This window comes from Protobothrops mucrosquamatus, unplaced genomic scaffold, assembly GCF_001527695.2.
Source record: "Protobothrops mucrosquamatus isolate PMUCROS unplaced genomic scaffold, P.Mucros_1.0 scaffold351, whole genome shotgun sequence".
In the NCBI taxonomy this organism is placed as follows: Eukaryota; Metazoa; Chordata; class Lepidosauria; order Squamata; family Viperidae; genus Protobothrops; species Protobothrops mucrosquamatus.
Genome location: NW_015386686.1, coordinates 709,672 through 729,062, shown reverse-complemented (window position 1 = coordinate 729,062; position 19,391 = coordinate 709,672). Strand labels below are relative to the sequence as shown.

General features: G+C 35.7%; 1 protein-coding gene across 1 annotated transcript in view; it reads left to right on the top strand.

The window, feature by feature from the left end:
* Positions 1-19,391, top strand: part of KDM5B (lysine demethylase 5B) — a 57,697-nt gene that overhangs the window by 15,401 nt on the left and 22,905 nt on the right. The window contains exons 6-13 of the mRNA XM_015815578.1: positions 8,945-9,079; positions 10,639-10,735; positions 11,090-11,199; positions 13,629-13,787; positions 15,418-15,537; positions 16,838-16,996; positions 18,363-18,544; positions 18,738-18,900. Coding sequence (XP_015671064.1) covers positions 8,945-9,079; positions 10,639-10,735; positions 11,090-11,199; positions 13,629-13,787; positions 15,418-15,537; positions 16,838-16,996; positions 18,363-18,544; positions 18,738-18,900 — 1,125 coding nt within the window. The remainder of the gene's footprint in view (positions 1-8,944; positions 9,080-10,638; positions 10,736-11,089; positions 11,200-13,628; positions 13,788-15,417; positions 15,538-16,837; positions 16,997-18,362; positions 18,545-18,737; positions 18,901-19,391) is intronic.

The window sequence follows — 19,391 nt, the reverse complement described above, 5'->3', positions numbered from 1 at the left end:
TATGGAGTTTTTAATCCAATTTGTACTCTTACTAGTTCCTGACTTTCTGTTGTTGATATATGTGCTTATCTTTGTCTCATCTTTCTGCCCTTTTTAACTTGGTAATAGTTCCCCCATTTCTTTCTGTTCAGTACTGAATTTTTAAAACCTGGCAAAATGAGGTGATGTTGCATTTTGTAGAACTCTTTTCCCTCAGTATAGACAGACAGGTATAATTTAATTTGTTCTGATACTCTTAGAATGTAATGATTAGCAAAAATAGCATGCATAAAAATGTCTGTGCTATTAGAGTATGTAATGTACCTTTTTAATGTATCTCAAAACAGGCAATTCCTGGGTCCTCTTCCATGTGAAATACTGTAGCTTTTTTTAACAGCATCAGTGCCATCATTCCATTCATGAAGTCAAAGTGGTTAACTGGCCTATGGAGAGAGACCTGTTTGTCGATAATCATAAGCAATTTTCTTTCGTAAGAGTCAGGAACTAGAAAGATGTTTATAAGCAAATAAAAATGTTGTAAATAAGGGTCATTAAAATGATCAGGGATTTGCTTCATTTTTAAGAATCCAGTTTGGCAAATATTTTGCATCTGTCATTACAATGCATATTATGTAAATAGTATGAGGATAGTATACTGTCTCAGCAGCAGCATCTGTACTGCCTACATCCTGCAGATGAGGCTTTGTTTGCGTGGCCAGGTTTCTGGCATGCCGTGGACTGGTGCCAGTCCACGGACCGGGATTTGGGGACCACTGGATTAGACCGACATTTAGTCCCAGAGTAAAAACAATAGCATATTACGGTACTTCTACATCATTGTCCTGAAATTTACATGGATGTGTACATAGTATCCACCAAGGGCTGAGTTTGACTTGAAACAGACTTTAAGGAAACAGAAAGGGTTAAATATATATATATGTCTTTGTTTTGGAACGTTTTACACTGGTAAAAACAGAATTCGATATTGTACCCTTCCTAGTATAAAAGCATCTCAAACCAAATGCTTGTTATTATGATGGAATGTCAGTATATTACCAGATAATGTGTTTCACAGCTTAGAAATAGGGTTGCCAGGTGTCCACTATTTGGTGGACAGTCCACTTTTTTCACATTATGTTCACTATTTTTTTCCACAAAGTAGTGGACATTTTTTTTATTCAAAAGCTTTATGATGAAATGGTACGTAATCTAAAGCTGTACAGTCTAATTTTTTTACTACTTAACCCCCCCCCCCCCGCTTGTCCGCTATTTTTGGGAAGCAGACCTGGCAACCCTACTTAGAAAACTAGATACATACTATAATACTAGATGAAGTTGAACTAACACAATTTGCGATGCATCTGAATTGACAGGAGGTCACATGGCAAGGGCTGCCACAACTATGTGATCCTGTTCAGGTATTGCCTATTCATGGGATCGTAAAGGTGGGGCTGCTACATACCAAAATATATTCTAACCTGTACTTGCGTCCACTTAGCATCTATTCCAGTGTTTCTCAACCTTGACAATTTTAAGGCATGTGGACTGTGGAATGTTGGCTGTGGAATTCTGGGAGTTGAAGTCCACATGCCTTAAAATTGTCAAGGTTGAGAAACACTAATCTATTCACATTAACAGCACTGCTTTGAAATAAGCTTGGGAGTAAATATGCAGTCAGTGAAGATATCAAGGACTAATAATTCTGATTTGTGTGCTGCTCGGTAACTGAATGGCAGTATTTTATATTGGTTGATGCTTACTTATTTTAATGGTTTATGCATAAAACCATATTTTACTTAAAATTTATTGAGATATGAGTAACTATTTTGATCCAGAAAAAGCCATAGCTGTCAGTGTGATTTTGTGGGTTTTTCAATGACAAGACTAGATCTATATCCTGTACTCCAAGGTGTAAGAGGGATTCTAACAACAATAATGTGCCTTATAATTGTTAAGTAAACAATAATAGATGAGCAGACTGATTCAACTTCTCAGAAGACAAATGCTATCCTCTCTGTTAACACTGACATTGCAGAAAAAGAAAGCCAGAATGTAAACTTCAAATTCCCTATGTATAGGTCACATATTTGAAAGCAAAGTCACTTGCTGAAATTCTGACTTTAATTTTTTCACTAATCTTATTGTTTTGAACTCAAGAAGAATATTTTTTTCTTTTCGTCTTTAGTCTTGATTGTTGTTAAGGAGAGCTGATATAAGGCTATGTATCTATTCTTTCAGGGAGGAGTGACACTCAGCCCAGGCTATGGTTTCTTCCAATACTTCACATGAGAACATGAGCCTTTTAATTTACTAAGGGGTTGTTTCTCATCCAATCTTTTACTGATTTAGACCCTGTAGTGTCTTACCTGTTTCAGATTGATCAACTAATTTGTTAACCAATGACATACTGCCCCATATCTGCAGATAATCTTGTTCAATAATTTTATAGTTTTATTTTTTTAAAAGCATAACAGTTAAGTACTATATGGGACAGGCCATTACAGTGCAAATAGCTCTTCAGGAAAGAGCAGTATTGTAATATCATTTGTCTCACTTCCATCAATAGCCACTCCAGCAAGTTACATGGTCAGCACTATTACAAGTGGTTGGGAGATCTAGGATAAATCAATATCGTTATAATCCTCTAGTTTCTTTCCCAGTACTGATCAACCCCTAGTATTGAGCTAAAACAAGGCCTTAAGCGAGATTTTAATCATTTTCATTTGAAGTTATCTAGTATCCATTTTACAATCTTGTCCCAAAGAGGATACTGCCCCAAACTGTTGGGTACAGTGGGGGACTCTTATGAGGGGGGGGGTACATCACTGCCTGTTCCAGGAAACTGAAATTGTCCTATTCCTTAAAAAATGTTAATACTTCACCCGTCTCTTTGAGTAGCTTTCATTGGCTGTTGTGGGTAAAAATCTAAAGTACAATTATATCCCAAAGATGCTTTTTCAAAAGTCATTCCATCACAGCCACCTTCCTGAAGGCCTTAATTTGGAGGCACACAGGTCTGAAACATGTAGTAGACTTCCTAGTCCCAAGAACCCCACCCGTTTTCTTAGGGATAACTCGCTCAAACTCTTCCCAGATAACTGAGCTCAGGTGTGTTCCTGACATTTCCAAAGGATTTGTCCAACTGGAATCTATCTCCAAATGAAGTTGAGTGACTTTATCTGATAGATATACTGAAAACATTTCTCACATTGGCCTTGTAAGGGTTCCCTTAGTTTTTGTTTGTCCAGAAGGAGCCTGGTCACATCATACAGGGCTGCTGGTGACTATCTGCAGACACAATAAGTGTGGAGAAGTGAGCATGCTCATACCATCACAGAGTAAGTCCTCATAAAGGCTCTTACCTTTGGATAGTTGGCATAATAATAATAATAATAATAATAATAATAATAATAATAATAATAATAATAATAATAATAATAATAATAATAATAATAATAATAATAATAATAATAATAATAAAGTTGGAAGGGACCTTGGAGGTCATCGAGTCCAACCCCCTGCTCAGGCAGGAAACCCTATACCATTTCAGACAAATGGCTATCCAGTCTCTTCTTAAAAACCTCCAGTGTTGGAGCATTCACCGCTTCTGGAGGCAGGTTGTTCCACTGGTTAATTGTTCTAACTGTCAGGAAGTTTCTCCTTAGTTCTAGGTTGCTTCTCTCCTTGATTAGTTTCCATCCGTTGCTTCTTGTCCTGCCTTCAGGTGCTTTGGAGAATAGCTTGACTCCCTCTTCTTTGTGGCAGTCCCTGAGATATTGGAACAGTGCTATCATGTCCCCCCTCGTTTTTTTCTTCATTAAACTAGACATACCCAATTCCAACAACCGTTCCTTATATGTTTTAGCCTCCAGTCCCCTAATCATCTTTGATGCTCTTCTCTGTACTCTTTCTAGAGTCTCAGCATCTTTTTTACATCGTGGTGACCAAAACTGGATGCAATATTCCAAGTGTGGCCTTACCAAGGCATTGTAAAGTGGTATTAATACTTCACGTGATCTTGATTCTATCCCTCTGTTAATGCAGCCCAGCACTATGTTGGCTTTTTTGGCAGCTGCAGCACACTGCTGGCTCATATTTAAGTGATTGTCCACTAGGACTCTGAGATCCCTCTCGCAGTTGCTATTATTGAGCAAGGTATCCCTATACTGTACCTGTACACTTGTTTTTTCTTGCCTAAATGTAGAACCTTACTTTTTTCACCATTGAATTTCATTTTGTTAGATAGCGCCCAGTGTTCAAGTCTGTCCAGGTCCTCCTGTATCTTAAGCCTGGAGTGTTGGCTATTCCTGCCAGCTTGGTGACATCCGCAAATTTTATGAGTTCCCCATCTATCCCCTCGTCCAAATCGTTGATGAAGATGTTGAAGAGCACTGGGCCTAGAACAGAGCCCTGGGGCACCCCACTACACACTTCCCTCCATGTAGATGCAGTTCCATTGAGGACCACACGCTGAGTACGGCCGGTCAGCCAACTATGAATCCATCTGGTGGTGATGCTGTCTAACCCACATTTTTCTATCTTATCGAGTAGTAGGTTGTGATCTACTTTATCAAATGCCTTACTGAAGTCCAAGTAAATTATATCCACAGCATTCCTCTGATCCACTAATTTTGTCACTTGGTCAAAGAATGCAATAAGGTTTGTCTGGCCTGATCTGTTTTTGACAAACCCATGTTGGCTTTTAGTAGTGATTTTGTTTGCCTCTAGGTGTTCGCTGATTCATTGTTTGATTATCTTTTCCAGAATCTTCCCAGGTATTGAGGTCAGGCTGATAGGTCTGTAATTTCCTGGATCCATTTTTTTTCCTTTTTTGAAGATGAGAACTACATCAGCTGTTTTCCAGTCCTCTGGTAGTTCCCCAGTGCTCCAAGATCTTTGAAAAATATAGTTCAGTGGTTCTGAGATCACATCTGCCAGTTCCTTGAGAACCTTGGGGTGTAATCCATCTGGTCCTGGTGATTTGAATTCATCTAGGCTGGACAGGTGCTCACTTATCATTTTCTTGCCTATCTTAACTTGTGTTTCTATACTGTTTTTTATGGCACAATTTTTGATAGGTTGGTCAGTTTTTTCCTTTTGTGTAAAGACAGATGCAAAAAATGAGTTAAATAGTTCTGCTTTCTCCCTATTGCTTGTCTCCTTCTTGCCACTTTCACCCACTAATGGACCAATCATTTCCTTTACTTTTTCTTGTTTTTTACATGTTGAAAGAAGCTTTTTTTTGTTATTTTTGACTTTGGTCACAAGCCTTAGTTCATTATGAGCCTTAGCTCTCCTCACTTCATCTTTGCAGGCTGGAGCTATTTGTTGATATTCTGATTTAGTTATGTGCCCCTCTTTCCACTTTCTATACTTGTCCTTTTTATCTTTCAATTTATCAGAGAGTTCTTTATGCAGCCATGCTGGTTTCTTTTGAGAGCTGTTATTTTTCCTCTTCGTTGGTATTGTGCTAGACTGGGCTTCTATTATCTCACTTTTCAAAATTTCCCAAGCTTCTTGAGTTGTTTTCCCCTTGAGGATTCTCATCCATGGAATCCTTCCCAAGCCCTCCCTAAGTTTATTGAAATTAGCTCTCTTGAAGTCCAAGACTCTAGTTTGACTATGTTCTATTGCTTGTGCTTCCATAATGTTGAATTCCAATATTGCATGATCACTACCTCCCAAGGTTCCTGTGCTTCAACACCTTTTATCGTTTCATCTCTGTTAGTGAGAATTAGATCCAATATGGCTAATCCCCTATTTCTCTTCTCTACTTTTTGGGAGACAAAGTTGTCTGCTAGGTTTGTCAGGAATCTGTTTGATCTTCCACTTGGTGCAGAGTTTGTCTCCCAGTTGATGTCAGGGTACTTAAAGTCCCCCATTACTATTGTGATTTGCTTCCTACATACCTTAATTAGCTGACTAGCAAAAAGTTCATCTATTTCCTGTGTTTGGTTGGGTGGCCTATAGTATACACCTATGGCAATGTCATTTTTTCTCCCTTTTATATTGACCCAAATGCATTCAAAACAGTTTTCATCATTGTTGTGCTCTATTTCTGTAGCGACGTAGTTATTTCTTATATAGAGAGCAACTCCACCTACTCTTTTATTTGGCTTTATCTAGATGTCCCTTGTGTCACTTCACTTTCTGCAGCACCTCAATAAACCAAGGAAGCCTACAGGAGCTACAAACATAGTTTGCATAGATACGATCCTGTCCAAGTTGCATGCTCATTCCAAGCTGTGACCAAAGTCTTAACCAAATAATATATTTCTGTATCTTCCAGTTTAGAGTGAGTGAATCTCAGCAATGTATTGAAATGAAAGCAATTGAGATTCAGCCATTCAATTGTGAATAAAATGCATTTGAGGAAAAGGGGCTTGAAATTAATTCATAGTTATAAATTTCAAATAGGAAATCTGATCATGTAATTGCTATAAAAAGTTTGAAGCCTTGCACGAGATTTGAAAAATCAATTTTTGTTTATTAATTATCAACAATTGATATACTGTATACTTTCTTAATTCTGTTACTTAACAAATGTAGTTTTTTTTGTATCTTAAATTTTACTCACAATTTCTAAATGTTGGTAATACATCTTGTTAGCCTTTATCATCTGGTTCAATTGATGCAATTCTCCATTCAGCTATGAAATGCTATTTGGTGAACTTGGGCCAGTCATTATATACAAGCTATTCAACTTCAGGATAATTGAAGTGCTAGAAAGGAAAACATGTTTTCTTGAGCTCATTACAGAAAAGGTTGGATATCAATATAATAATAAAATGTGAATGAATAAAAATGCATTATTAATATGATTATTATTATGTATCTGCATGCTACAATACTTGACAAATGCTCTTCTCTAACAATACTTTATGACCCTACTGCTTGAAACAGTACTGCAGTCATTTCTCATTGTCAGAAAAATGTAGTAGAAACAATAACTTAGGCCAAACACACACACAGACACAGAGAGGGGGCAGGGAGAAGGAGAGGGAGGGGGGGGGAAAGAGATTTTTCATTATACTCTTTTGGATAACCTCTTAGTCAAATATGCTCAGCATATGCCATGAATACAAATGGCTAAGTTGGTGATGCCCTGATAGGGGTTCAGAGTACAGGAGGAGGATGCTTATTTATCTCTTAGCTCAACCATCTGCTCCTAAAACCACCAGTGTTTAGACATTTGGGGAGCAGTGGAAAATCTTGAATTATGTTTGGTAGCACACCATAGAAAGGGTAGGCCTATAGAAAATTCTTGAATGATATGTGGCAATTAAACAACTGCAAAGTAGGGTAGGTGATGGTAAAGTTGCTTACCAACTGCTAGGGTCTGGTGTGTCTGCATTTGAAAATAAGCAACCTTTCTTTCAGAAAAAAAAGATTGAGCCACTCTATACAATATTTATTGAAAATATACAGTCACATGAAAAAGTAAGTACACCTCTTTGAGTTCTATGATTTTATGTATTAGAACATAGTAAAAATCATCTGGTCCTTAGCAGTTCTTAAAAATAGGTAAATACAATGAACAGCAATATATGACACCACGTCGTCATTTATTTTACAAAAAGAAAGCCAAAATGGAAAAGCCATGTGTGAAAAACTTACTGCTTCCATAGGTACAAAGAGACTAAGTAGCAGCCGGGTGCTGCTAATCAAGTGCCCTTGATCAATTGATCATTAACAAGTATGATTACCTATATAAAAGCAGATGTTTCAGGAATTAGCTGGTCTCCAGCATTGAGATGTGTGTTAATACAATACATCAGCAATGATCTTAGAGAAGCAGTTGTTGCTGCCCATCAATCTGGGAAGAGTTACAAGCCCATTTCCAAACAATTTAAATCATTCTATAGTAAGGAAGATTATTCACAAATGGAAAATATTCAGGACATTTGCCAATCTTCTCAGGAATGGACGTCCCAGCAAATTTACCCCAAAGTCAGACAGGGCAGTGCTCAGAGAAATTGAAAAAAATCCAAGAGTTACATCTTGGACTCTACAGGCCTCAGTTTGAATGTTAAAGTTCATCACACTATAATTAGAAAAAGACTGAAGAATATGGTTTGTTTGGAACAGTTGTCAGGAGGAAGCCTCTTATCTCTAAAAAGAACATGGCAGGATGGCTTAAGTTTGCAAAGTTGCATCTGAATAAATCAGAAGACTTCTGGAACACTGTCCTTTGGGCAGACAAGACCAAAGTAGAGATTTTGGCCATATTTGGCTATGTGTATCAAAACATAACATATCAGCACAATCATCTCATACCAACCATCAAGCATGGTAGTGGAGGGATGATAATTTGGGCTTGTTTAGGACCTGGGAACCTTGCAGTCTGTATACCAAAGTATGCTAGAGTCAAATGTGAGGTCATCTGTTCAACAACTAAAGCTTGGCCAACATTGGGTCATGCAACAGGACAATGCTCCCAAGCACACCAACAAAGTCCAAACCTCCGGAAATGCTGTGGCAAGACATCGAGAGCTGTGCATAAACAAATGCCCACAAACCTCTATGAACTGAAGCAATGTTGTAAAGGAGAGTGGGCCAAAATTCTTTCACAATGATGTGAGAGATTGATACCGTCATATAGAAAATGATTACATGGTATTGAATCAAAAGGTGTACTTAGATTTTCATACATGGCTTCTTCATCTTGGCTTTCTTTTTGTAAATTAAATGATATGGTGTAATATGCATGTTATTGTGCATCTTAGTTTACATTTACCTACTTTTAAGAACTGCTAAGGACCAGATGATTTTTACTATATCCTGATACGTAAAACCATAGAACTCAAAGAGGGTCTACTTACTTTTTCACATGACTGTAGGTGGTCATCCCAATTCAATTGATACAATCATGTAATAATAGTTCCTTTCAACAACATAATTTTAATGACAATGGGAATTTTATATGAAGTGCAAAGAGATAATAAATTTTTGCTTGTTTTTTTAGTGTTTTCAGAAGCCAGATATTACCAGTGGTACAAAGGACAAAGAATATAAACCCCATGATATTCCTCAGAGACAATCTGTTCAACCATCTGAAACTTGCCCTCCTGCACGTCGTGCAAAACGCATGAAATCAGAGGTAGGATTGACTTTGTATGTGTGATAATTGTAAGGAGGTCATAATACAGAAGTTTCAACCATTGCCAGAAATTAAAGAACATGAACTCTTAGGTTTACAGATTATGTCTGCAGTTCTGATGACAAATAGAGCTGCTGTTGTAGTCTAATTCAACCACATTTGAGAAGATTATTGTTATTTAATTAAATTTATTTGTGGTCCAACTCCAGTGCATGTCTTAAAGATAGCATATTCTTCCCATGATACAGTATTTCTTTGTGGAAACAACTACTTTTAACTTTTAACTACTATAAACTGTTAGCAGTAATGTTTAGTGTGAACATAATGGATCAGTTTTACTTCACTGGCCATCTGAGACCAGATTTGAAGTATTTTCACTGTAGTCATAACATGGAAAGCTGTTTTTTGCAGTGCTTCGGTGAGCTCATCATATTAAGCTATAAAATGATGTGTTTCCTATTGGCTTTTAATGTGTAAACTGTGGTTTATTTAACAAAGTATTTTAAGAATTATAACTTAGCATAATGTGTGGATCCAGTTTTTACATTGTGTAAGGATCTCTTAACAGTCACATATGGTAATTTGGTATTATTACTAATATTTCTACGTCATTATTTTCAGTCACTCAAAGTGGTATACACAAAAAAATAACAGGATTCAAAAAAATCATGACAATGTATATTATAATGGGATGACTACTGGGGGAGATGTCAAAATCTCCCAAATTTGTCACTGAGTCAAGATTTTACTTCTTTATAGAAATTCACTAGAGAGGATCTAGTTTTTATAATATGGTTTAAAGAGAGCAAACAAATTGAGAAATGTTGATGTCAGAGTAGAAGTTGAACAGATTTATAAACCTTTGAAATCTAGAAGCAATTTAATTTGGCTTCCACTGTTCAGTACTTCTTTGAGTTAAAGCTTTGATCTGTGACGGTATTAGCTTCACTAAAAATTCTGGGTATTTGGAGGACTGATTTACCACTTGTTATTTTGAAATGTTATTTTGTAATTTTAACAATATGCAGATGATTTAGAGCACTTCATTATAAATGTTCTAAAACATATTAAAATATTAGTTCATTGCTTTTGAATTAACTACCATCTTGATTTGGTAGCATACTCAATGTCCTGTGCATGAGTAGTGTCAGTATATGGAATTCTTGGCTATTATAAAGGTCCTTGCATACGTAATTTCTCGTGTTTTAGACTTAGAAATGAAATGCTAAATCAGAACTAAGGGATGCTCCATGCAAACATTCTTCAACATTGTTATTACATTACTACCAGAAGAAGGCATTAATTGCTAGCAGCTGAGAAAAAAAAGTCAGACTCCCCATCTTTCTTTCTCTTCACATTAATTTTACTTGTCTTAAGTAGTTTAATTATAGTATAATTCTTATTCACAATGAAAGTTGAACTCACACAAGAGTGACACATTAAGTACATATAGGAAAAGTCTATTTTTGGCATAAAATCAGCTAACAGCAGGTTAATTTAAGAGTAAACAAATGTTAAAATGAAAAATGTTAAAAAGAACTTATTTTTTTTCTTACAAGGCTACTAACATTAAAGTGGAGATTGAAGAAACTACAGAGACCAAAACTCATAATTTGAGGCGCAGAATGGGGAGCACTCCAGTAAAGCTTGACAATGGTAAGCTTACAAGTGAAAACTACATGGTTGTTACATAGTTTTCCCTTCAGGTTATAGCTAGATCTAGCAGTGTATATTGCCCAAAGTTCTATGTGGTCCTTCACTTAAATAAAATTTAAAATTTTATGAAGATTTTCTTGTTTACAAAATTGGAAGACCTTCATTGTTATAAAAAAATGTTATGTTCCGAATTATTTTTTAAAATCACCTTTCTTTAATGTGTACTTTTCTACAGATTAAATAAAAAATTGTTTTTCCAACTAAATTTTCTTTAATGGATTTACATTTAAATGTTTTCCAAAGCATATTCTTTTCCAGATGCTTAGACCAATATTAATGTTTTGCCTTAATCAGATAAAGAATCTCATGGTATAGCGAAACGAGAAAGTGTTGAGAAAAAACAGTGGCCTTGGGAAGCAGATAGAGAAAAATCAAAGGGACGTTCTAAGAAAATTTTTAATGCTGTGAGTATGTTTACTTGGGGTTTTTCATGCTAATTATAAAAAAAATTATAAAAATTATATACATTATTTAGTCCAGATAATTGAAATTCCTCAGATTTTAGAAAAACTAAATTCCAACACTAATTGCTTGATGTTAAACTGTTCTGCTCAGTTACAACATATTTTTCTAGAAAGTTGATCCACTGTTGCCTCATTTATTTCGAATGAAATTTTAGTTTAATTTGATATTTATTACTCAAAATATTTTTCAGATTTTTTCAGATTTATTGAGATTTACTTCAGAAGCTGTATTTTGATACTCATTGAGAACAAAGTATATTTGATTTAACAAGGAAAAAAAGCCCTTAATATCACTATTCAGTTAGTTCTTTCTCTTAAAAGAGAAAGACTGGTAGAAATACAAAAACAAGTAGTTACAATCAGACTCTGCTTCTTATGCTTCTGGAGTGATAGGATATATAAAATAACAAAGATCATTCTATTATGGCTTGTTTATTATGTTTATTATTGTCTGTTATGGCTTCATTTCTAGCTTTCAATCCATGTGTGTTACATTTCTCGGTCTATGCAACAGTACCATCTATTTTTTTTATCCAGTTGCATATTGTACAGTGGCTATAGAATGTCTACAAACCCGTTAAAATGTCATGTTTTTGAGATGTAAAAAACCAGACCAAGGTAGAACATAGAATAAGGTTGGAAGGGACTTTGGAGGTCGTCATCTAGTCTAACCTCCTACTCAAGCAGGAGACCCTATAACTTGCCATGTCTGATCTCCTGCGCATCACTTCAGAATTTTTTTCCACCTTTAATATAACATACTATATAATCTGTACAATTCAATTGAAAAACACACTAAAATCTAGGAGGAAAATAACAATAAAAATGTACAATAATGTGGTTGCATAAAGATGCACACCCTTAAACTAATACTTTATTGAAGCATCTTTTGATGTTATGATCACATTCACTCTTTTGGGATAGGAGCATATCAGCATGGCACATCTTGTCTTGGGAATTTTTGCTCACTCTTCCTTGAAAAAGCACTCCAAATCTGTCAGGTTGTGAGGGCATCTCCTGGGCACAGCTCTCTTCATGTCACTCCACAGATTTTCAATTGGGCTCTGGCAGGACCATTCCATCTTCTGGTGAAGCCATTCTTTTGTTGATTTGGAGGTATGCTTTGGATCATAGTTGTGTTGAAATGTGAAAATCCTCTTCATCTTTAGTATTTAGTTGCCCAAAGGTTTTGTGTCAAAATTGTCTGATATTTGGAACTGCTCATAATTCCCTTCACCTTGGTTAAAGGCCCCAGTTCCAGCTGTAGAAAAGCAGCCCCAAAGCATAATGCTGCCATCACCTTGCTTCACTGTGGGTATGGTGTGCTTTTGGTGATGTGCCATGTTGTTTTTGAGCAAAATATACTTTTTGGAATGACAGCCAAAAAGTTCAACCTTGGTCTCATCAGATCATAACACATTTCCCCCACATGCTTTTGTCAGTCTTGAAAGTTTTTGCAAAATGTAGCCGGGCTTGGATGTTTCTCTTTGTAAGAAAAGGCTTCCATCTTGTCATACTACTCCCCATCCCAGACTTATGAAGAATACAGGAGATTGTTGTCACATGTAGCACACAACCAGTACTTGCCAGAATTTCCTGCAGCTCCTTTAATATTGCTGTAGGCCTCTTAGCAGCCTCTCAGACCAGTTTTCTTGTTTTTTTCATCAATTTTGGAGGGACATCCAGTTCTTGGTAATATCATTGTTATGCCATATTTTCTCTGCTTATGGATGACTGTCTTTACTGTGTTCCATGGTATATCCAATGTCTTGGAAATTTTTCTGAGTGATACATTCCAACAATGAGATCCCTTTGATTTGTAAGCTCTTTGCAAACCATGGCTTTTGCTGTAACAGGCAACTGAGTAAATGTCAGAAAAATCCTTGTAGAATAGCTGAACTTTATATGGGCTTGATCAGAGTCACTTTAATTAATGGTAGATGGATACTGAGTAATACCCACACAGTTAGAATGTGATTGTTAATTCTGAACGCAGTCATATCTCTACTTATAAGGTATGTACACTTTGTAGCCACATTATTCTAGTTTTTTTATTTTTATTTTTCCCCCTAAAAGGTTTTAGTTTGTTTTTCAATTGAATTATACAACTTTTATATGTTATATTAAAGTTGGAATAAAATTCTGAAGTGATTTATTTTGGTCTGATTTTGTTACATCACAAAACATGGTATTTTCATGGGTGTGTAGACTGTCTATATCCACTGCATGTTGTTCAGTAAAAACAAATAAGTTCTAATATAAATATGAGATGTTTATATACTCATTTTAGTCTGGTTTTCTTATTGTGAACGGTAGAATAAAATATTAAATATCGGAATATTTTTTTTACCACAACTTTCTTTTAATAGGTGGATTTGTATGTATGCCTATTATGTGGCAGTGGAAACGATGAAGATCGTCTGCTCCTATGTGATGGTTGTGATGACAGTTATCATACTTTTTGCTTGATACCACCTCTTCAAGATGTTCCCAAGGGAGATTGGAGATGTCCCCAGTGTCTAGCTCAGGTAATAGAGTTTATAGCTTTTTAAAAAAAAGATAAATTATCAGTATTAAAAATATATTGTATGAAACAAAAATATCTTTTTCTTTGATTTGACTCTCTTATTTTAGAGGTGACTAAGGCATTTCACTTTTTACTTCTCCATAACTCTGTTTAATAGGTAATCTCCCTCATCGCTATAAGAGCTAATCTGTCCACAGTTAATTATTCAGTTAATTGATTCCAATTGGGGGGGAGGATTGAGTCCAATACCCCTGCTCTGTAGGTTGACTCAGGACTCTGTACTCTTCCTGATCCAAGTTAGTAGGTACATGAAGCTGCTGGATGAGGTATCAGCAGCTCACCCAGCAACAGGTAGCTAATTCATCTCTGCCTAGGGTTGTCCAAGTGATGCCTTTAGGATTCTTTACCTATGTTAGAGGCTGTGGCAGCCTAGATGGAGAAGAATAGGTTTTGACTGAACCCTGGGGCAAGACCAAATGACTATAGGTCCTAAAGCCTTCTAAATGTGGAGATTTTCCATCCTTAATGGAATGGGGTAGACTCCCTAGGCAGCGTCAGTTAGCAATTTGCATTTTTCTTAAGAGTTACTGGTTCCTGTTCAAGTAGCAGATATAGTTAAGAAGCACAGATTCATCCTCTTTGCCGATCGTATCTGATTCTGGAATGGAAGTCCCAATTCATGGTTACTGATATCTTTGTCACCACTCATTTGGAGTATGGTAATGTGGTCAACATGGAAGTTGTCCTTGGGGATCATTTAGGAGTTGTAACTGATTTAGAATGTGGCAGTACAGACAGTTTTGAGTATTTCATAGTACTTTCATAATATTGCTCCGTGAACTCCATTGGCTTCCAGTGAGCTGATGCAATTCAAGGTGCTGATTGCCATCTACAAAGCTCTGTATGGCGTAGAACCAGGCCTTTTGGAGGATCATCTATTGTTTCTGCTTATTTCACCAGAAGTGTCAAAGTGGGCAAGTACAGGTCCATTCTATTAAGCTATACTTTCAAGTGGGACCCAAGAGATATGCCTTCTGTATCATAGCACTATCCTACGGAATAGCATTCTCCTGGATATCTGGATAGTCCTGACTCATTTGGCCTTTGTAAGCATTAAAGATCTGATTGTTTCCTTGTACATTTGGGTCAGGGAGCACTGGTAGTTGGTTGGAGCACTGGTAGTTGGTTGTTGTTTCTTACTGATTATAAGATGGAATTATCTACTTAGGCATATGCCACATTATAGATTGATTTATTGTGGTTGAATGTTTTTTAATTAATTGATTTTTTTTGAGGTGATTTTAATTTCTTGTTAGCCTTCCCAAGTCACAGTAGTGAGATGGATTGCCATATAAATTATTTAAATAAATGTATGGATGTGATAATGCTTTTAGAAGAGAATAAAAATAGTCCCCATAATATTATCATCCATAATTTTACTCCTTTCTTTTAATTTGAGCATTGCAGTCTCTGACTTCTGTGACCATATTATAAACTCTAGAATTGCAAATTTATTTATTTGTTTATTAAATTTTATTTGTGGCCCATCTCGCTGCAAATAATCCATAGTTATATGTTGCATTTTGTTCAGTACTTTGCATACATTATTAATTCATTGTTATGTTTAACAGGAATGCAACAAACCACAAGAAGCATTTGGCTTTGAACAGGCAGCACGAGACTACACGCTTCGTACATTTGGAGAAATGGCAGATTCCTTCAAGTCAGATTATTTTAATATGCCAGTACATGTACGTTTATATTTTTAATTAGTTTGTAATTTAGATTTCATTATGGGGGATATTCATGGAATGTAGAGCATATTACTTCATCCTACATGACCATTCTCTACTTTCAATTGCTAAGATTCTATTTTTTCAAAAAAGGTATGACTCATTTTAGTGCAGAAATTATTCACTGTAAAATTTATCTAGCCTCAGAAAGTATTTACATTCTGTTTGATGTTTAATGTCTTTTTATCACTAGTTTAACTCATTCTCACATACTGAATTTTTTTCAACTTCCTATTTCTTATGAAAAAAAGTTACACTCAAGAACATCATATAATGATGGGGGAAAAAGATTCTATTAATTGTGAGAAAATGTTGAAATAACCAATTACACTCAAGGGTGCTTTTATCTCATCTATAATGCATCCTTGAAATTATGATATATTGTTTTACAAATAAAAATTCCTTTTCTAAAGAGGGTTGTATGCCCTTGGATGACAGGTGCTCTCTTTGGTCTGTCTTTTCCAAAAGGAAAACCTTTTCCTAGGTTGCTGTCTAGTAATGCAAGGGAAATATGGAGTTGATTTAGTCTCTGGCATTACAGGTAGATTTGCTTAACTACTCTAATTGGGCCCGGAATTTCCATTGCTAAGCAAAGCGCTTATTAAGTGAAACATTATGTGAAGGCATTGCTTGGCTATGGCAGTTCCAGTAGCCCTGGTTGCATTTGCTAAGTGAGGACTGCATTTTTCTTAGGCAAGGATCTCAAACTTTTGCCCTGCCCTGCCCCGCCCTGCTGTACTTCAGCTTCCATTATCTGTCTATCTCTCCCCTATGGCTTTCCTCTGGGGCACTCAGTACTCTGCCACTGCTGCCTACCCCTGTCACTCTATGCCTCCAGCTGACCTGCCACAGTGATCATAAATGCAACAGGGTGATAAGTGCCTGAATTTTTATCATGTGATTGATGAGCCACAGTGAACATAACTTCAAAGATTGGCTGCAACTACTATTCGTTCAGCAGCCTCATAACTTCGAAGGGTTGCTGAATAAATAGTGATTAAGTGAGGACTACCTGCATAATTCCAGCATTAAACACCGAAAGGATTTCTTTGGCCATTTATTTGTTCTGTTTCCTTGTTGATTTGTCCAAGTGGTTAAACTTTTTAGTAAAAATATCTGCTGAATATGCCCCTTACAAATTAAATATTTTTTCCTTTACCTCCACATTATATCATTTAATTCCATGTGTGTTCCCAATGTATTCTCATTGCATTTTTTGTTTTATTTGTTGGTAGTAATTTGTTTGCTTTCTATTCAGATGGTCCCCACAGAATTAGTGGAGAAAGAGTTTTGGCGCCTTGTAAGTACAATCGAAGAGGATGTGACAGTGGAATATGGTGCTGATATTGCCTCAAAAGAATTTGGCAGTGGGTTTCCTGTAAGAGATGGGAAAATTAAACTTCGACCAGAAGAGGAGGTAAAATTTGTTTCTTGACTAATTCAGAACGTAGGTTGCCCAGAAAGATATGTGGCATTTAAAAGAGAATAAGAAATTAGCATTTATAGGCCTTAACCTTTTTACTATTTTACTACTAGAAAAGCTTGGAAGAAAGTAAAACTTATCTTGGTGCTGAAATATTACAGCAGATAAAATGTCAAGTAAACCTCTTACAGTGCGGGGCATATTTTTACTGCTTCTTTAACTCAAATGAGTATTTTCCTAGGCCCATGTGGTTACTATTCAAGCCCAGAAAAGTTGCTGCTGACAGTGAAGCCAAATCAGTTTTGCCTGGTTGAATCCAAATGCTACATGTCTCTAGACCTCTTAGTACCATCTGCTTCACTTCATTTGGTCTAGTCAGAAATATCACTCTAAATACAATTTTAGAATGTAGATAAATAATGCATATGGGTGGCTTTAAAAGCTTCTCAAGGATCCAAAGAACTTAGGATTGTAAAGGTTAATATCACTTTCAGTCAGGATTGGAAATAGAATTGAAAGTTGGAACAATATTGGTAACAATTGGACTATATTATGTTTCTTGAACTATTTTCAAATTCAGCTTTATTTTATTTATAGTTTACAATATTTTCATATTGCTTTTGAAATACTAAAGCAGTGTTTATTAAAACAAATAAAACTATAAAAATCATTAGAGTTAAAACCATAAAACCATTTATTTCACCTTTATTTAAAATTTTTATATTGTGGCCCATTTATAACAAAGTCTAGGCAGCTCCAAATCAAAAATTAGTTAAATACCAAAACTAAATAATAGTTTTCTATTTCTCCCCCCACCCAACCAACTCTACTTTCTTACTGTGCTGAAATGAAAATATTGTAATCATTATTAGGGTACAAGTAAAGTAGAGTGATATTCGTGTTTCACTACCCCAGATAGGTTGAAAAAGAAGTGAAATAACTCAGTGTTCTACAAAATTCTCCGAGGTGCTTCTGACTTCCAAGTTGTATCTAGTACAAAGCTCCAGCACAGTACACAGAAAAAGAAAATTTCTCTTCCCAGGCTTTGAAATTAGGGGAAGGAGGAAAATAAATAGGGAGATATCTCAAGATTTTGATTTTTTTTCAGCATGTCAAAGAAAATGATGATTCCCTTTATCTGTATCCCCTTTTCCTTGATATCCTTGGACATCCATCATTTTATCCATTGTTTTGCTCACATATTGAATCTTGATGGATGTTATCTGTGTTATTTTATAAAATTTTAAGTATAAATGAGTGATTCTTTATCAAGTTAGAAAAATACAATCAGATTAAAAAGTTTGCTGCCTCTTTTACTTGGTTGGTTTATGGTTGGTTGGATTTTACTTTTTGCTTCTAGGAGTATCTTGATAGCGGATGGAATTTGAATAATATGCCTGTGATGGAACAGTCTGTACTTGCTCACATCACTGCAGATATATGTGGAATGAAGTTGCCCTGGCTGTATGTGGGGATGTGCTTTTCATCATTTTGCTGGCATATTGAAGATCACTGGAGTTATTCCATTAACTATTTGCACTGGTGAGCTTGCAAAAAATGATACTTAAAGATCCCTAACTTATATAGATCATTAAATTAAGTATTTTCTTTTAACATTCACATGCACTATTAATCTTTCATTTGGGTATAGCTCTTATTTGTCTTCCTAATTATAATACGTAATTATAATTCTAAATTTAAAACTGCTCTATAACTTTTTTTTCATTATTTGCAGGGGGGAACCTAAAACATGGTATGGAGCCCCAGGATATGCAGCTGAACAACTGGAAGATGTCATGAAGAAGCTGGCTCCTGAACTGTTTGAATCTCAACCAGACCTTTTGCATCAGCTGGTTACAATTATGAATCCCAACACACTGATGTCTCATGGTGTGCCTGTATGTCACTGAGTTTTTGTTTTTGTCCTTCTGCTTCTAATGTAGGATACATATCAATGCATTTTTATCACATGAGAATATTTTACATATTTTGTACATACCTATATTGAGGTGTTTCTATAAATGGGTGTGATAGAACAGAGAATGTAACTACTTTTTACTGACTTACTTGAAAATGATCAAAACCAATATTTTGCTGAGCTTTTCCCAAAGAACAACTGAGTTTAATGCTATATGGAGAAATTGCAGAACCTTTTTATTATGTATGGTTTGCTAGGTAAACTGGGGAGGGACAGTTTACCTAGCAAACCATGTAATCTAATGTAATTTTTTTTCTCTTTTAATATAATTTGTATTAAAGATTTCTTAAACAGATAAAACAAACAAAAGAAAATGCAGGAAATGGATTTTAAAAAGAAAGGAAAAACAGAGAGAAAGCGCAGAATATAAAAAAGAAAGGAAATGTTTTAAAAAATGAGTTCCGATCTAAT